The 20,158-nt window shown below is 43.2% G+C and overlaps 1 protein-coding gene across 1 annotated transcript in view; it reads left to right on the top strand.

The window, feature by feature from the left end:
- LOC116849417 (protein slowmo) overlaps positions 1–16,439 on the top strand; it is a 36,465-nt gene extending 20,026 nt beyond the window's left edge. The window contains exons 4-5 of the mRNA XM_032826554.1: positions 8,126–8,299; positions 9,604–16,439. Of these exons, the coding sequence (XP_032682445.1) occupies positions 8,126–8,299; positions 9,604–9,666 (237 nt within the window). The 3' untranslated portion in view covers positions 9,667–16,439. The remainder of the gene's footprint in view (positions 1–8,125; positions 8,300–9,603) is intronic.
- Positions 16,440–20,158: the final 3,719 nt, after the last annotated feature.

The raw sequence follows: 20,158 nt of genomic DNA, 5'->3' as shown, positions 1-20,158 counted from the left end.
CCGGCCGCCATCCCTTCTCGTCGCGTTCACTCGGCCGGTCCTCCATCACCCAAATCCGCGGGGAGTCCGCGAGTACGAACCGGGGATACATCGGCGATACGCGGGTCCGTTATTAATTCTCGTCCTCGATGGCGAGCGGCCGAGCATCCCCTTTGCCACCACGTCGAGCCACCCTTCCATCTCGGTGTTCTCGCGCACGGAAATTCGTGCGGCGATGAAGGCGGCGGAGCGGCGCGGCGCGCGGGGCTCGTTAGCGGGAAATACACACGAGTCGTTGCCGCTAAAATATCGTTCCGGTTTCCTTCGTGCCGTGCCCGGCCAACGTATTGCGATCCCTTGCTTACACGCGGGCGTGCTTGATTGATTTACCGGGGCTCCAGTTTTTGTGGGATTCCAGAGGGGGAAGCTTGCCTGCCTGCCTGCCTGCCCGCTGCGGTGGGCGGTGGATGCGTATTAACCCTTCGGTGACGCGCGCTTAAATCATCCCGATTCGATGGCCCTCGATTTTCTTCCGAATCGCCGGGGCGACACCGCGGGATTTTATAAGCGCCGTCGCTTCGGGGTGATGGATGGCCAGTCGCGTTTGTCTCTCGGCCGTGTGTGCACTTAATCACCCCTCGGGTTAATTTTATTTCGAGGTTTAGCGATATAGCAGTTTTATCGGTAATCTCGTCGGCGCATGATATGTATCTCGGTTGAGCTGGGGCGAATTTAAATGTCCGTCTTGTGCAATTATGGTCCGGCTGTTTTGCCGGTCGCGAACGATACACGTAAAATTGCGAACGAAGCGACGAGACATCGGTCCGAGGGTAGCGAGGCGACTCGCGCTAGAAGTTCTCGGTTACATCTAATACCGATTTGTCAGCAACGTTGAAATCCGCTGAAATCGGCGATTACCGCGCAGAGAGGAAGCCCGAACTGCATCACAGGGTCGATCCAGCTTCCACGGGTTGCGCCGCCCGGCAGATTTGGGCTTCCGGCCGCGAAACCCTCTCGAGGCATCGAATGGTATGGGCGAATTGCGAGCACACCGGGCCCGAACAATGCAGCCTGCAGCCAAATCCGCAAAGTCCTCTCAATTATGCGGCGATGCTAATTACTCGCGAGTACACGCTGAAGGAGAGCCTCCGCTCCACACAACGGCACTCTCTGCGCTGCAATCTTCCATTCTGCGCTCGTAATACCAAAGAGTGAAACGGAATCATGGGAATTCTCTCCAGTGGGGGTGGTAGGGATATATGTATACTGCGCCTACAATGATCGAGGAATCCCACCTTCGTTCGGATGGGGTTTTAATTGGCAAAGTTTAAGTCAATATCTCTCAATCTGCCGACCACGAGAGGTTGGATAAACGCGCGTTACATGTCGATTAGTTTCATTTGAAATGTCTTCTCTTGCGCTCTATCACGGAGTGATAGAATGATAATAATGATGATGCTTTGTTGCAATGTAGGCTATTTTTACAGCTCCTTATATAATAATGATAATGCTGTGTCGCAATGTAAGCTATTTTTACAGCTCCTCGGGCGTATATCTAAAAAATTGTTCTATTACAATGTGCACTCGTTTGCACAATGATTTTCACATATTTTTTTCTGACGAAGTTGACCAGATAGATTTTCACGATTATCACGACGCGAGATATGATGGAAACTTTGCAATTTTTTAATTGAACTTGTAGTAGTAAGTATATTACACTGAATTAATCATTAAATTTACATCATATAACGAGTGTAAATTTTTTGTTACTAAATTTACTAAAAGTGGCTCAGAGATTTATATTGCATATTGCATAACATTGTTTTTAGTAAGTTTTTACCATTCTTTCGTATTTCTCTCTCATTTTTATTGAATTTTTTTATCTGTGTGATAAATATGAATACAGTATAAATCATTTATAAGGGACGCAACCTTTACAAATCGAATGGTAAGGTTGCTGCCAAATTTACATACATCTGTCTACCTGGATACACTCGGAGGAAAAGAGAGGCATGTTGGTGGCAACTATATAAGTGACAATTATACCAGTTTCGTATGTAAAATTAATGTATATTAACATAGAGAGTTTAGCAAACTAATTTATTGCAATTAAATCTGAGTGATTAAGAAAGCTATATAGTTTTTGTACCATTCGGTTGCAATTATCGCAAAACAATTGATTAAACTATATACATTAATTCTACGTACAGAACTCGTATAACTGTCACGCATAGATTTATGTACATAGACTGAGCTTTCTATAAAGGGTTGCGAATAGACTTGACCAGAAAAGGATGTCCCGCTAATGCAAGCATTCAATCTTTGTCTAGCTTGACTCTTATCGGATGTTTCGTTTAATTTTCTCCAATATCACGCTAGACAAAGATGGAATGCCTGTGGACAGTGGTAAGAGGATAAGTTGTTTTTCAAATTTTATCTTCGAACTTCTCATTAGAGAGCGCAGTCTTACGTATGTAAGCCAATGTCGTTATCTGTATAGTTGCCACTACCGTGTTTTTTTTTCTGAATGTAGAAGCACATCAAATGGTCACGCTTGCGAACCACGAGTTTTCACGGTAAATGGCCATGACTGAAGCGGTTGAAGTGACAGTACTTGAGTCTTCAGACGTCACAACTACGACGGAGGATTTAGGAAAAACGTAAGATCTCTATTACATTCTTATCTACTAGTGCAAAGTCTGTCTAGGAGCGCGAGAAAGAAGTACCTCACGTTTGCGCGCGTATTCGTGCAGCGAAGATGAGATTTCCAGTTGTCTCGCAACTGTGTATTTATCTCCGCGTCACTATAATCCAATCTCACGCGATACAGTTATCGTGTTCTTAGATACGAAACGTTCATCTCGCTGATAAGCGTTGCCACGAATCGATACGATATCGCCGAAGGGGCTAATCAGAAGTCGTATGTATCCTCCGCGCCGCATCACCGATGCGTCATCACTGGGCGGGTTGCGTCACTAAATGGAAAGCAAACGGGGAGGTTTTGGCACAGAGGAGAGGTCGTGCGATTGGCAAACATCGTTTTCGAGATGCGACTGACGAGAAAAATTTTCAATTAACCGATGCACCCGCATGGCGCAGCGTCGCGCGCGCGTCCGCCGCCAGCGCGACGATGCACTGCTTTTCGCGGCCGTGCCGGAAACAAAAAAGAGGCCGAAATTAATTACTCGCGGCGTCAACGACAGATTCGCAGCTGACGGAACGGACGATCGATCGCCGCCCTAGCCGCCTGATACGATTAAACGCCGTCCGTTCTCCTCTATGTATCCCGTTTCTTTCTCGCGGTGTCATAATTCTGTTCTCTTTACGGCGCTTACACGCGAGCTCACGCCAAGGCGCTGATGAGACGGCCGGGATAGAGAGAGAACGAGAGATTATGCCGTTTGTTGTTCGAGAAACGCTACGTGGAGTGTGCGAGCAAACCCATCTGGATATTCGCCGCGGGAAAAAGAATTTATCTCGACGCCGAGAAGCACATTTCGTGCTTGTTTCTCGCGCAGCTCGCGAGGGGATTAGATATGATGTTTGTTGATTTACGCGCACGTAGAGCGCCATGGCTGCGCTATTAGCGTAAATCCGATGTACGCGCTTTTTTTTGCGGAAAGCGACAAACTGCGTTACATAAAAAAAAACGCACAAAAACAGTCACGCGGCGGAACAAATTAACGAAACACGCGCATTCGTAGCATTTTTCAATCACCCGTTACTTTATTGTCCGTTTATTTTCGTGAAATATCTCGCACCTGTATAACATGCAAATGCGTATTTAAAGGTTTAAATTTTTCACTCTGCGCAAAAATTATATACATCACTCACACACATACATACACACACACACACACACACACACACACACGCACGCACGTACGCGAACGCGCGGGAAGCGTTTCGAAAATCAAAAGATAACGCGATTTCTGTTTCGCACGGTTGGTTGCTCGTATGAAAGGGGCTGGGAACAAAAGCCGAAAGGGAAGCGACTGCTCTTTGATATAACACCGGATTGTCGTAATTCTGTGCGGTATTAAGCAAAGCGTTTCCCGCGCGGCGGAAAAAATTCATTTTAAGAGGAGTGCGATTACGACTCGTCACAGACGCGACAGTGAGTCCTCTCTCGTCTTGCCAATTACACCTGTTTCCACTTGCCTTTCCCTCTCGCGCCGTCGAAACGTTCATCCATCTTTTGTGCGGAAAGGCTTTGTGCGCGACGTTAAGCTATTAGATATTATCAAATATTCTTGGAAAAAGCACGGCGCCCGCCCCCTCCTTTGTGCATTCCGCCCGGTCGAGCAGTCGGCATAACAGAGAAGAGGATATATTGTTTTCGCGCAAAAACGCGATAGTTAATTACGGTCCTCGAGCGGTGGTCCCAGCTGCGCCAGCTACGCGCAGTAATGAAATTGAGATCTGACGAAATATACATATTTAGGTTGATGTTATTAGTAGTGAGATAACAGACGTGACCGACTCCCGCGAACGTAACGGTCTTTCCGCGATGGAAAATTAAGTACGGTATACAATAACGCAACGATGATACCGAGCGCTCCACATCGGCGATGCAACGAGACCGGTAACAACGGTATCTTATTTAGACAAGCAGTCATGCACTTTCGTGCACAGCTCTTCAATTCCTACCGACCTTCTCCTTTCTTTGTGTTCTACGAATTGTGGAGTAGGTTCGGATATACTTTCGTGAAATCCATTACCTGGGGACAACGAAATTCAATGCCCCGTCTAATTTTTGCTCATTACTGTATTCTGAGAAATTTTCATATTCCCGCGTCCTATATAACGTTGTGATGTAGAATTCATTCATAGAGTGTTTCGCAATTACAACGTTATCGCGTTTCAACAGTCTTTTAGATTCCGCGTCGCTCTTTCCGTTAATAAACACGCGACACATGATACATAACACAATGACACAATACAATAGCACATTTGAACAAAAATTGCAGTCGAATTGTGAAGCAACGAAATGTCGGATGCAAAATGAGAAGAACTGTATATTACTGTCGACCTATAACGTCAAGTGCGTAATTAGAGTAACGGACTTTGATCACGCGACGGTGATCACACGTGGCCATTTGCACTGCTGAAGCTTCCATTCGCTTCGGATTTAATCGACATCTTTGTTTTTGACTCGCCAGCCGTAAGCTACATGAAAGGCAGCCCGCGCAGCGTAATGTTAATTTTTCGTTTCTTCCTGCGGCTCGGGCGCTTTGGAAATTCGTTGTGCCGCGAAGTGAGTTGGACAGTCGGGCGCCATGCAGCACAGTCGGCTTCACTGATTGCCAATATGGCGAAGTGCACAGAGAGGGCACTATCGCATCGTTCTATATCTCCGGATGGTGGCGGACCCACAATGTGCCGCGGGCGTTAATTTCCTCGTGAAACGTATTGCGCCCCTGCGATTCAATTGTTCCATCCCACGGTGTTGCTACGCCGCGATAGTTCGTGCGGACCTCATAATGATCCGATTCTCCACTGGCCCCGTGTTAACGCACGATAAGGCCGCGAGTAAAGCAATTTCCACGCAATGTACATGTGTTAAGACCCATCTTATCGCGCGTGGATTAATCGCTTTCGTGTTATTCTAGAACCTTATGTGAATATTGTTAGCATTATTTCCTATTCTAACGCGCACACTCTGCTCGTGTGTAATTTACCCTTTCGCGGCTGCGCGTCAAGATAAAAAGTATCTTGACTCGTTGAAAGTTGATACTTTTTATACGTGTTCCTTGAAGTTGGCGTGCTATCTTTAATTTCTTATAAAGTAAAATTAGAGTTTTAGTGAAAAACTACTATGGTATTAAAGACTAATGTACCGAGATGTTATGCACAAATTTCAGAATTATTGACCGATTTGTTTGGAAAATACAGAGAGAAAGAGAGAGAGAGAGAGAGAGAGAGAGAGAGAGAGAGAGAGAGAGAGAGAGAGAGAGGTTTATAATTTATAATAATATTTGAAATATACATATATATACACATATTTAAACACTTCTATACCTCTTCCTATTATTTGTACATCTCTATTAGATAACTAATGCACAAATGAAGCATTAACAAGAAAAATAAAAATAAAATATATATTTTCCGTAATATTATGTGTGTATGTCTATCTCAACTTTATCTCAAATCAACATTTATTATTTATGTAATGAGATAAATATATAGAAACATAATTTCGTTCAATATAAAGTAAATTGGTCTCCTTGATGCGCCACCATTAAAAAAATACGACACTGGGCCTCACTACTTTCTTAAGGATTCAAGAAGGATTGTCAGTCATATCATGAAAAATCACTTAGACACCGTAGTTGTAATGTCGCCTGCTGCTTCGCAACTCATACATAGAAATCGAAATTATCTATTCTGTCGTGGCGCGAATTTCTAGCGACAACATGATACCTACAGAGTAAATGCGTTATAGCTAGTGTAAATTCTATGACAGCGACGTAGATTAAACTTTAGGCCTCGGGGGTAACTGGCTGGAGGCGCCCAGTTGCCACACCAGTTATCACCCGTCTCGCGTTCGCGCCCCCCTAGGCGCCTTCCCCGTGCAAGCAGAGAGAGAGAGAGAGAGAGAGAGAGAGAGAGCGCGGGCGCGATTGTTCCTCCCGTGGCAGGAAACAAATCCACGCGATGACAACGCGCGACGCACGTTACACTCTACGGGTTTCGTCTACCAATGGAATGCCGCGGCGCAACAAAAGCGCGCTGCACATCGCTCCGCGAAGTGCTGTTTGTTACTTCCGCCTCGCGTGTTTACGCACCGGCGCATTGTAATGAATTCGAGATGGTCTTCCAACGCGCGATACTCTCCGGGTTCGTTGTTCTCCACGCTCTTCTACGTATTCAATTAATTGCAACGTACACGTCGAATCTGCACAATTGCATGAGTTGCAGCGCGTGCGCGTTTCGGTCCATTGTGCGATGCTGTTCGCGATATATCGTGGTCACTCGACGCAGGGTTGCATTATCGTCGCGATCCTTTCGCTGGTAACCCTCGCTGACAAAAACCGCGGCACGTCGTGTGAATACCGGGTTGACTTTACGACAGTTTTCCGAGAAAATGTGAGACAATATGATATTTACGATAAAACCAGAAAATAAGAAAAAGATATCATTTTACCAACACTATCGTATTCACTCACTAAAATATGTACTAAAATATGTAAAATATGTACGTAACAGACAAATCGAAAAACCAATTTGGATAATCCTTATCGACAAGTCTTGTGTTCGATCTTTTAAATCATTCATGTCTTCTCACTCGAAGGAGGATACTTATTAACAATTAGAAGCAATTCACAAGTCACTCTGTTGATTCGTTCCTGCGAGTTTATTGCGAGTAGAATCGATTATTCAAGGTTCGCGTCACTTTCGTGGAAACATTCTATCTCGATTATTCTGGCTGACCATCTACTCCAGGGTTGCTAACCCATGAGTTGCACAACAACATTCGGTGTGAACGACCGAAACTTGAATCTGACGCGAAGTTAATCTTAAGAAAACTCACAAGTTTCACGAAACGCACGCACGGCGGAACCGTGCTAACATTGCAATGTAATTATAGCAATACAGTCCGTACTCGACCGAGTTTTAATTACGACAACGACTTTTAGCACGAGTGACGTGCGTCTTATAAAAATCGCACGGTTAATATAATTAGTAATTCTGCGATATTCATAATACGAAATTCGCAAATGGATCACTTTCGACTAACAAATATACAGGAATATATTAATTACCATAAATGAACGCGTGGGGCTCAAACTCTGACCTAACATACATTTATATAAGATTATCTATACAAAAAATATGAAAAGCGTGTTTATGTCAATGTTATCGACATTCTCTTAGTTTGTCATCCACTTTGGCATCCCCTAAGTATAGGATTTTTTAACTTGTAATACTTAGAAATTATTTTATATTTAAAACTTATCTTAGTTTAGAATTACTTATAGATAGAAACAAAAGATTATGTTTACAAATCCCATAAATAAATTAAAATGTGAGTCACAGATTGTGACGTCCACGCGAGCGCTTACGTCAAAAGAAGTCACATACCTATTTAGGAGTTAAAGTGCTATGGTATTCGTGCTGATCAGACCATTGTTGTTTTTTACAGTTAACTTTCGGCAATTACATCGCTGTAGACGAAGCTGTCAGATACACACCCCATCCGGAAGATCCTGGCAAGACATTGCTCACGCAGGAGGCGATAGTCACTGTCCGGGGGGTACCACTGACCAACTACATGGAGGATCTCTTAACTTCAAAAATTTCTTTTAATGCGAGCAAAGTAAGCCATTTCTTCTCACACGCATATCTCATTTGTTCATGCAATTCATTAATCTTCCGCCAGTCGCGTGTTTGTACGGAACAAAAATAGAAATCTCATTGAATATTTTATTAATTAAAAGAAGAATACAACATTTTTAAGAAGCAGCTTCAAAATTTTAGGCAGCTATTTTTGATAGAAAAAGATAGGAAAATTATGGCGTGTATTACTCTAAATCCCACTTTGTGCCGTATTAAAATGAAGTTGCTCAACATCTCTCAGAGACAGTCGTGACTACTGTGGAAAATTAATCCTTATGTCAACAAAGGTTACCCGATACAATAAGGGTTATTTGGATTTTTTTTTTAATTTCAATAGTTCCTATTAAAATATATATATAAAAATATAAAATATTGTCAAACGGCTCTGAATTCCTATTATTTGAACAATTTCACACAAGTTCTGCCGCTAATATAAGATAGGGAATATTCAATATTTTAGAATTTTAATATTTTTCTCAATCACTTTTAATCTGACATTTTGGACTTTAGCTTAAATTTTCAAAATTCAAATTTTCAAAATTTAAATTTTACAAAATTCGCACGACTAAATTGTAAAACAAGACATAACGAGTCAATAAAAAAAAAATCATTAATATTAGACTTATCTAGCGAATTTTAGTGTTTTTTTACTGCATTGTGCGCCGAACTGAACAAATTTATGTAAATCAGAAAGGGAGAGATGGAACATTGACCGTTACGCAAACTATTGTTACAAGAAGCCGAGAAAGTTAAGAAATCAGGGAACAATAGAGAGCCTTTCTCTGCTTGCAACATGGAAAATTACTATGAGTATTGATCTAACGTAAACTTCTGGGTATTGACACAAGGGTTAAGAAAAAGGACTAAAAAAGTCCGATGTTAAATGCAATTTTCTTTGTGCACAATATTTTTACTTGCAATTGTAGTGACGGCAATCACTATTTTTCGACATCTTTTTATTGATAAGCAAGAACTCGTTGCCTGTTTTTTTTTTTTTTTTACGATCAAGCGAAAAACACGATGGAACGCGCGAATCTAGAGTGAAAAAACGCGGGATTCTAGCCGAGAAATTTTTTTCGCTGCGCGCTATTGGCGTATTTTCAATTCGGCGGACGGTGTCAAAGATAAAACGCCTCATAAAACGGCGATGCGCTCGCGCGTTTCATAAAAATTTATGAATGATAGCCAGGTATTGCAACAAGGAGGGAAGGGAGGAGGGATCTTCTCACGATCACGGCTCGCATGCGAGACGCATGCATGTAATCCTTTTTTTTTTCATTTGAGGGCCGGCAAGGCTTGGAGTGGGTGATCAACAAGCTCGAATCCGAGATGAAGGAGTTTGCCTGAAAGGCCACGCCGCCGTCGCGAAACTTCTGAACTGCCGCTATCAGCACAACACGAGCGCCGGTGGGGAGCGGCAACTTCTAGATCGAACGATTACGCGGATCAGAAGAACATTAACGTCCCGGGCTTCGTCAGAAACAAGCAGATGATTCGCCGCGGGCCACGTAGATCGCCTAATTGAATTTTGCGGAACTTGTTACTAGGAACGGTTTATAGGAACGAACGCTTCCTTTGAGAGGTGATTGCCTTTCGCAACGTATACTGGGTCCAGGCCTGCAAGGTGTCTGTCGAACGTACGGGCGAAATAATACGACTGATATAGACATATGAAAACGCGTAGGTTTATAATTCAAGTGAGACGGCACAACGGCTGATCCGATGACCAAATGAATAGCAGCGACTATCTCGACGTTTTAACTGTACCCACGTACCTCTGTCGGTCGACTTGTGCGAACTCACGGCGAGTGCTCACCGTGTCAATGCCGGTATTGCGCGGTGAAGCTATTATACTCGGCCAATTTTGATACGTGGACGCGTCCTCGGTCACACAGTTTACATAAAGGACTTTAGGAACAAATACATATATGTATGCTGCTGCATCTTGTTTAGCGAAATCTTATGTTACAATGTCCAAAAAGTATTAGATGTGCAATTTCTTATATACCCACAAATTGTCTCTGTTTACTACCTTCCTATCACGGCTCGGTAGGATATCGGTGTGTTTTCAAAGCCCATTGCGTCAATTATATCATTGACATATTGGTTGGATCGGTTGCATCATTTTGTCGATGCTTGTTGCACGACTCGAGCGTGTCCTATGAAACTGCTACAGATCTACCCTCATTATCGTCCCTCGTTGATTGGCCTAAAGTAAACAATGCAGCTACAAATCATCGCGAAGCTATGCTCTCTGGAACTACGCGTTCTCCCTGAACTGTCATTCTTCCTCTACAAGGAGCCGAGGCTCTGTAACTATGACAGAGGAGGCGATTTATCTCACTATATTATCTCATGTTCCGAAAATGTGGTCTCTTTGACGATTTCGTCACACGTCAGAGGCCTCGCGTTCAAACACTGTACCGATCAATCGATTTCTCGTGGTCTCTCATACGCTTTGTCGGCGTGCCGAAAATTCAGCCGCCATGGTGATTCCTTCCTGCATTACTCGTACGTTTCTGCTGAGCTTTCCGGTTTCTTTTTGTTTTTCTTTTTTTTTTGTTTTTTCGTTGTCGGACGGGTGTTTTTCCCTTTCAGTCGACGGTCCGTTATATATTCATTGACCACTTTTAAATTCCAACTGTGGAAACATGAAAGCTTCCTATCGACTGTAAAAGGAACACAGAACAATGGCGTATCCTTTGTATAGAAAAATCAAGCGGGCAAGAACGGGAGAACTCGCGCGCGATACCCACAAGCGGGACGCGCCAGGATGCTTTAATTTAGTGAAGTCGACATGCACGTCGAACACGGACGTTGATTTACCAACGAGCTCAGCGGTTCGATAGGAAAACCGAACATCAGACATCAAGCATCGGTGCGTGGGGCGCGTACAAAGGATACTACCCGCCCTGTGATAGGAAGCTGTCAATATTTGTCTGCGTCGGATAACAGAGAGGTCAGCAATGAACCGTAACATCATCAATTATCTCTTACATACCAGCACCAAGCGCGAGCGCCGCGTCAAATTTGTCCCGCTCGTTCTACGTCGTTCCCGGTCTCTCACTTCTACATCGTCCATTCACGATCGCTCACCTCCGCTGGCGGCCGGCTGAAGGACGTGGGGCCACCGTCGCCGCCGCCGTCGTCGGTAGAAATTGTCTCTCGACCAGCCAACCGAGAGCAATAACGACTCGGCCGAAATTCTGGGCCGTCGGGAATTGCTCGGAATGCCGAGTCCGATAATCCAATGGCGAATCGAACTGCTGCACGTACGTTATGTGCTCCACACGTGGTAGTACTCGGCAGAGCATGTGCCGCGAGTGCCCTCCAAGGGTAGTTAGGGCGATCGAAGACCCGGTCAAGAGAAAACGGTATTGGGATATTCGCTGCTGTGAGTATCGGTGGACTGCCTTGGCCGACATGTCAAGGTCTTCCACGTGGAGCGTTCATTTGGCGAAGAAGTTAATGAGAGTTGGACTTGTACATATAATGCTCGCCTTGCCTTAACGATTTGATTTTACATTGCGAGATTATTTATTATGAGTGTAATTATTAGCGTTTCAGAGATTGCAGTTATTTATTAAATTTCCCAGAAGCGATATGAGAAAAGAATACTCGAAACATATAATCTCATTTTTAGCAGAATCCTTTTATATCATAGTCTCAAGATTCTCCTAAACCTCAAAGGAAAACGTCCTGATATTCAAAAAAGAGAACTTTAGTGCAAGTTGCTATTTTCTGTAACCCCATATGCTAAACTGGAACTTTTCCCGAAGGAATGTTTCGGGAAATATTTCTCTTCTAATGAAGAAGAATAATATTATGTTTAGAATATCTTTCTTTTGGCTTTAGAAGAATCCTTTTGAAGCTATTACAGGGTGTCCTACACTAACTGCCAAATATTGAAATAGCAGATAGTAGAAATTAAACTGAAAAACCCTTTAAATACGAGCAATAGTTAACGAGTTATTAATTAATTTTCATACATAACACATCTTATAATTGTTGGACGCAGATAGCGACGCGTACCGAAAAAAATGTAAATGTCCGCCGTAGAGCTGTATCAATAGTTATTCTTTGAAACTTTTCTCAAGTGAGACACTCAGATCTGAATTCAGAGTTAAACAAGTTAAACCGCAATTACAGATGATATGATATTTGTCACATATATCATAATTCAACTGAAAAACTTGAATCTAACTGAATAAAACACTGACTATCTCATATGAGACAAGTTTCAGATTACAACTATTAATACAGTCCTTAGACTAGTTTCTATATTCTGATTAATGAGCTCTCTCCCCCACTCCCTCAATTAGAATAGCGAAGATAGTTTCCATTTCGGTTTGACTTCCATTATCTACCATTTCAATATTTGGCGATTGATGTGAGACACTCTGTACAAGAGGATTTCGTTAAGGACGAGATTATATTTGTTTGCGTGAATGTATTTCCTTGTCAAGATTTATATTTATAGATTTAATTCGGCTTTGCGACTGCGAGTTCTTCAAATTTCCGACGCCTGTGTCATCGAGTTCGATTCCGAACAGAGCAATAGCGCGAAACGTGCAATTGATGTGCATATTTACCTTCGGTAAGTCGTCGCGTGTCCCACGCCTTATCCATATTTAGATTACAACGCTTTACATTAGAGACGGTGCGGCCTGAAGTGGCAATACCCAACGGGGGCAAAAGTCACTCTGGCGCGAGATTTTCGGAAAATCGCTATGCGTCGCTGCTTGCCTCAGAACTCGTGATTCGGCAATGAGACTGCAACGGGGACTAGGAGGATCCCCATGGCCGATAGTCGTCGTCGTCGTCGTTGCTCTCGTTCCTTCGGGCTCCAAGCGTATATGTATCCAAGCTCGTAAAAAGGATTCGCCTTTCAGTCGAATCCCGCCGCCACCTCCACCCTCCACATCCTTTCAGTCGCGCTTCTCCTGGAGAAGGGTGGGAGGCTCGAAGGATCGTCGAAGGGGCTCATGGTTTACACATCGTGACGGCGCTCTCTCGTCAAAACCCGTAAAAGCTCTCGGGGACGATCGACTTTGAGAGCTAGCAAGCGGTCAAGGAGATCCTCCTCGGTTGCCGATTCACGATCTCGTGAAAAGCTATCCGCCGCAGTCTCGGCACTCGTCTTATTTTCCTTGCTTCGCTCCGCTGCGCTCCTTGGCGCCGATAGCCTTCGAGGGGCCGCAAAGCGGCGTCGATTTTGTTCCAAATAATAAATTCAGCCGGCCCAGGCCGAAATACCCGCCGGCCGATCGAGTGCACCCCCTGCAAACTTCTAACGGCTGCTTTATTTCCGTCGGACGTTCTTAAAGTTTCGAGGACGCACTTTCGCGTGCCTCGGCCGTTATCGCTCGACAGCGGTGGAAAACTCTGCCGCTTGTACGGCAAATAAAACGCACGACGTGATATTTAATTCGGTAGTTTCCAGCAGGGAAAGTGCATTGTCGGCGAAGGATTACTCTCGGAGCGGATCGAACACATTGTTTTCGCCTGTACGACCGTGTATTTTGGTTAATTAGAAAGCGAGCCGTGCAGTCCACCTCAGCGTGGAATAATTTCGCGCAGGAGGATTATCCGGCCGTCAAGCTGCTATTTTACTCGCGTCAGTAGATAAAGAGAATCGGCCGCAAACTAGCACCCGATGTTCGCAAACTCTGTGTATTTCTAAACCAACTTCGTCAATACATCCCGTTTTATCCTTTCTGGGAAAGAACTTTTAATGAGTTCGCGTACACTGTTTAAAGATTTAAAGTTTTGCGAGCTTCAAAGAGATCGTGCCATGCTTCTCTAAAGTATTACAGGCGGGGCGGTGCATTATTACGACGTACAGAACGTCTGCGATATTACATCGTAAAAATTGCTTCTGTATATTAGTTCCTCCGCTGGCTGTTCCCTATCAAAAACTCAAAGAAAAATGCACACTGCGAGAGCCGACGAAGGATAAGAAGAAGCCCTCGAATTTAATAAAATTTAATATGATCGCGAGAATCTCTTTAACACCGGGAAATAATAGCGAACGAACTTCATTTCGGCGTTTGCGTACACACACGGAAAAAATGAGCCCGCTTGAATTAACATGACATATTTGGTTGAGCAAGTTTTGCTGAAGACAAATAGACTTTCGGGTTATAATAATGAAATATTCTAGTAAGGTAGTTGTAATACTGGTCAGAGTTGGTTACTGCGTGCAATAACATCCAAGAGTTTGGTTACTGCATGTAATAATATCCAACAGTTTAGTTAAACGACTGCTGATAGAATTGAATAAAATTACTGGTTATTATAATCAACTAATCTGATATTCAACGCTACTTACAACATAGATATACAATATATGACCTGTCAGATGGCGTAGTGCGTAGACGGGCGACTCACAATCCGTCGGCTCGGGTTTGAGTCTCAGCTGGACAAAAGGGGCGAGTTTTTCAAGTTCAGTTATATATATATAACATCAAATCAATTAAATGATTAACTTTGAAACAAAGTAATGTCGTACTTAACACCTTAAAAACAACTTTCAATTGAAGAAATAATAAAGTTTCTAGTGGGAAATGTTGAAGTATTATGTTGTAACCAAACTCTTGTCTGGGCTGCTATTTTGTTATATCTTCTTCTGACAACTGTCACTACTATAATATTATTTCCTCAAGTCTTAGTTAAGGACATCGTCTACCATTTGTAGGGAGGAAGTGAGTGAGAGAGAAGTTGCAGCAGTGTACTTCGTCATTTCGATCATAGAGCTTTTCTTTCTCACTACTACCATTCTCCTAGAAGTCACCATGATAGTTCAAATGATTTGTAACACTTTCATATATTTTTTAATGGCAAAAATGAGTGTCATCTGCAAACATGTATATCGTCAAGTTCGAGCTGAGTCTGTGTCCGGGTACGCTACCCGTCATGCTAATCAGTATGTCGATGCAACCATTTGTGCAGAATAGCTGCGCTGGTTACTTCAACCAGAACGCATGTAACCAAATTTGCCCGGTCGCCAAAATTATGACTCATTCATTTCTCACCAAACTGTCTGGTTAATGTGTCCTGAATTCAGATTGATTGAACCAATTTTTTCCCCGTACACGACGACGTGAGATCGGGACATCGAATTGGAGCGTGACGCTCGAACGACCCTCGGTGCGCGGTTATCTGCGTGAAAAACGACGAAGCCATTTCGAAGCACGACACACAACTATTAAAATTATATTGTCCTCCCCCACCCCTCCCCCCTGACTTTACGTGTTCAAGTCTCTACATCATAAAACCGCGTAGATAATGGCGACGTGACACTGCAAATCATTGCTAAACGTGAGGAGCATCAGCGAACGGCGGCGAACGAAGACCGAGTGATCTTCTAGTTAATAATATCAGTATGTGTGTTCTCTGGACGCACTGGTAGGTGTAGCTGCGCGACAAAGTTGATCACACACGAAATTGGCCAATGCGTGTCGGCGTTGTATCGCGTCGGCTATGCGAGGCAGATAGGTGTTCACCGTAAAGCAGATACATAGATAATAACGGGAGACGTTGAGCCGTCGCGGACGACGCGGCGCATACGCTCGCCCTATTAGCATACAATTATCTTTACGCTTCTTTTATGATTCATATTTAGTGCCGATTTCGCCGCCGTCATCTTGTCCCCCGCCCCCCCGCCCGTCTCCCCGCTCTCCTGCGCGCCACCTCCTTCCCCCGCGCGCGTCGAAACCGGCTCGAAGTTAGCAACTTTTACGATCGCACTTGTTTCGGAATTTAACGTATCCCGTGCTTGCCTGTTATCGGGCCGCCACGATTCGCTCGCACTCTTGTTAAACGTGCCCCGGAAAGTACCTCCGAGAACATGCACTCGAAAATTTATCGTCATACGTGCGAACAATCGACAGATACGATACACATCGATTATGTTTGCTTGTCACGTCGAAACTAATGCGACACCGCCCACACAGTTCAACAATTCGTCGGACGAGACGACGACAGTGTCAGACTGTCATTGTATCATTGTACTGATAACTTTTTATAATACCGTGTAAAGAAACAAATGTTGTGAAATACGATGTAAAAAATATATGAATATAATTTTCAATAATAATTTAAAGTATTCTGCTGTTTTCCATATAAGGGCTGACGTTTCATTGATTTTCTCTCACTCTACTTCCGCCTCTATAATATTCTAGTGCGCTCGACAAAAAAACAACAATATATAACCAGGATTTAGCGCTAGAGCAGAGCACAAGCGCGGTATTCGATACATCCCAACGATCTGCGCGAGTCCTTGGAGTACGCTTACGCGATTCACATTAGGACAAACGGCGTCGCGTGTCGTTTCTCTTTGGAAACGGCAAACGGGTAGGAACGAAACAATAAAGTACAATAACGAAGAGATACGTACGTGCGTATTCGGATGGTGCCGTATCGTTCTGTACGGTCTATAGGCCACGGTCGTGACTGCAATGACCCGCCATTGCTGGCGGCTACGGCTACCCATTAATTTAATTAATGCGCATCCATTCGCACCGGCACGCGAGCGACCCATTTCCGCCCTTTATTTTGCGCCATTTGGGTTTTACTTTGACGAAACGGTGGATCGGGTTTGCAAAACACACACGCGTATCTCCGACTGTACTGCGCTCCGGCTTCCGTAAAACTGCACATTTTTCGTCAGCTTACCGCTGGGATGTGCAATAAAATGAAAAAAAGAGGAAAATATTCGGCGGCAAATTGTTGCCGCCGGGTTAATGAAGATTTCTATAACATAATATAGTCATTGTTAGACGTAACTAAATAAATTATGCATACAGAGAGAGAGAGAGAGAGAGAGAGAGAGAGAGAGAGAGAGAGAGAGAAAGTGTGTGTTTTAGCGTGTCATTATGGTTGATGCTTCACTTTATCTGCCTCTATGAAGAGTACAAATGATTCTAAATAAAATTAAGTAGCCCATATCGCGCGCGCATGCACGTGTGGATAAAGTACAAAGTGACCAGAACTGAGAAAAGTAGGAAATCGATTGTAGTTTACCTTCGAGAACTTTCGAAATTTCTCGGAGATTTTACAAGATCGACAATTACGTAAATGTCTTCACTTCAGAATGTACAACTTTTCGCGTGTGTGACGTCCGTGCGACGTTACGCCAATAATAAAGCTGGATCTTTATGCTTGTAAACGTATCACTTGTTACGTATCACAGCCACGCATTTTACCTCTAATGCCTATTATCCTTTAATATTTGCGCGACATGCCCCTCACATTCAATCTCTTCCGTTTTACATGCTCCCACACACATGCACACACACACACACACACACACACACAGACAATAGCTACGTATTATTTACACTGTGCTCTCACGTACACTTTGCTATCTCGGTGGAAATTCAATTTTCGCGCTGCGGACGCGGGTACTTTGTTTGATATTCATTCCTTGCTATTAATCGTATTCAAGAATCACCATCAGCGCAGACAACCGCCATGCAAACATACGTGAAGAGCTGGCTGGCTGGCTGGCTGAATATCCCGCGATCTCGACGAGGCAGGAAGGTGTAAGTACCGTGTTAGTCTTAGGGGTTATGTCGCAGCTAGCAGAGCTAACTAATAGCCTCTTAGCCTCGGCTTAGGGAGGATCATGCTGCAAGCGACCGCACCCTCCTTGGCTCTCAGACTCCGGGCAAGCCCCTTAACCCTGGATGCGATCCTTAAGCCTGCGTCAGGCTTGGAAACGGCCGATTTCCTTCTGCTCCCATCTAACGATGGATTATCTTGCGTCATTGACTGATTTTTAGGCCCTGACCTGAATACAGATCGCGCAGACTGCATCCGGAGTGGATTTGCGATAACGTCCTACGTATCTGCTAACGGTCTACGGCTGACTGAATTATGGAGCGTCCGGAGACGCGCGGTTGCGAGTTCATATACGAGTCGCCGTGAAACGTTTCGATAATTTCTGCTCAACAGATGAATGAAGCGAAAAAGGATTAATCGTTAACCTTTAGAGAGCCGGAAAACCACTATAGTGGTAGACAACAGTTAGTTGCATTCATGTTCTACACTTATCTACTTATATGTGTACAGATATTCACACATCCAGATACAAGTTTACACCCACTGTCCTCCCCTATCCCTCTCCCCTTCCCTCTATTTGCTATTTTTTTCTTATATAACTATATAACGATATAACTATAAATTCTCATAATTTACAAAAACTAACAGTTCCATCTTATTCAGCGATCTCGAAAACCTCTAGAAACCTATTTTTTCAAATTTCAAAATTTTAACATTGTCTTTACCTCCCAGGGCCGGGTCCACCACTTAAGTAGTGGTCTCCGTAATCGATACTTTGTATACGATGAATATACGATATAAGATACATTTTTTATCGATTTTCTTCGTGGAATCTGGTACTTTAAATGCCGGCCCTCTAAAGGTTAAAATGTATCGCGCAGTGGAATACTTGTTATGCTTATAACGGGGTTATTGAAAACGCTGTGTAACGTGCTTTCATTACGAAGCATCTGAAGTATCTCTTGTAGAGATCTTTTCTGAATTCAGCCATCAGAAAGTTTCACGTAAAGCATTAATAAAGAATGTGCACGTACACCGGTCTTTCGCTAATACTCATACACCAGCACGCAGATACCCTCGTTGTTACCTTTATGTGCAGCGCATGCGACATTTTAAAAGCAATAACCTTTACGGCCGCTTAGAGTAAGTTTCTTACGGCATTAATAATGCAGCCGCATATGCATCGAATCCGCCAATTATTTCGCGACGAAAGGGATCTTTACAGAAATTTTCGTATAGAGCCACAAAAGAATTCATTTAACGAGAATAATGCACGACGCGACATTGCGGCGCGTAATAAACCGGTGAGCGAAATTCGCTCACCGTATCGGCGACCGTATTTCGTGCCAATGCGAAAAGTTTGGCGAGACATCACGGCCGGAGGCCGTGTATTTTTTGTAAACTCCAGCCGACGGTAGTATAGTATCATTATCTCGTACTGTGTGCTAAAGAATCGGGAACATTACGAGATTCATCGCGTGATGCGTAAAGCGGGGTTGGGAAGTAACGCATTACTTGTAACGTCGTTGCCGTTACAGTTACTTTTTGTCGACAATAACTTGGTAATGGCGCTGTTTTTCTCCATCTGTGATGAAAATAGTAATGCTACATTTTACATTTTTTTTGGTAAAGTAACAAAAGTAATGGTTACTTTATAATACATTTCTCTAAGAATCTCAGAAAATACTGTCACAGATTTACAGACTTATAGATTGTTATTCATTGATCGTAACTATAGTTTAAATTAAAGGTCATTTGCTAATTTGCTTAATATATGTTTGTTCATTTCAAATAAAGAAACAATATTCATTTATTTATTCTGATAACGAAGAGAAAACTTGATATAATTTTATTGACTTAGTATTTTATTTTAGATTTTTCACTGCGTTCGAAAGAAAAAATTATTGCCAGTTGTTATATGCAAAATTTAAATTGAACTGGTTGACACACACTGGAGAAAAGCGGAAACTTGCTGAAAGCTATTTAGAAATCTTACTAGGAATTCGATTAGGCAAAAGCTCTTCAAACATTAATATGAACCTTAATGATAACGATACTATAAGAGACTTCTATTAAAGATTAGCAAAATATATCGTTAACCCGAGAATGACAAGGGGTACTTTTCCCAAGTAGTATTTGTTTTGTTTAATTTTGTTTAATAACATTGGCAAATGGATATGTGGTTTCAAGCCCTCAGTATCTTTCAGTTAAGTTTTTGTCTTGGTCCTCAAGAGGTCGATACCTTTCTCACACTCTGTGAACCCCTGCAGGTCGC

This window comes from Odontomachus brunneus, unplaced genomic scaffold (assembly GCF_010583005.1).
Source record: "Odontomachus brunneus isolate Ranch 3 - 2012 unplaced genomic scaffold, Obru_v1 Obru_scaffold_115, whole genome shotgun sequence".
NCBI classification, from domain to species: domain Eukaryota; kingdom Metazoa; phylum Arthropoda; class Insecta; order Hymenoptera; family Formicidae; genus Odontomachus; species Odontomachus brunneus.
Note: the sequence above shows the minus strand (reverse complement) of the source record. Positions and strands in the feature narration are given on the sequence as shown.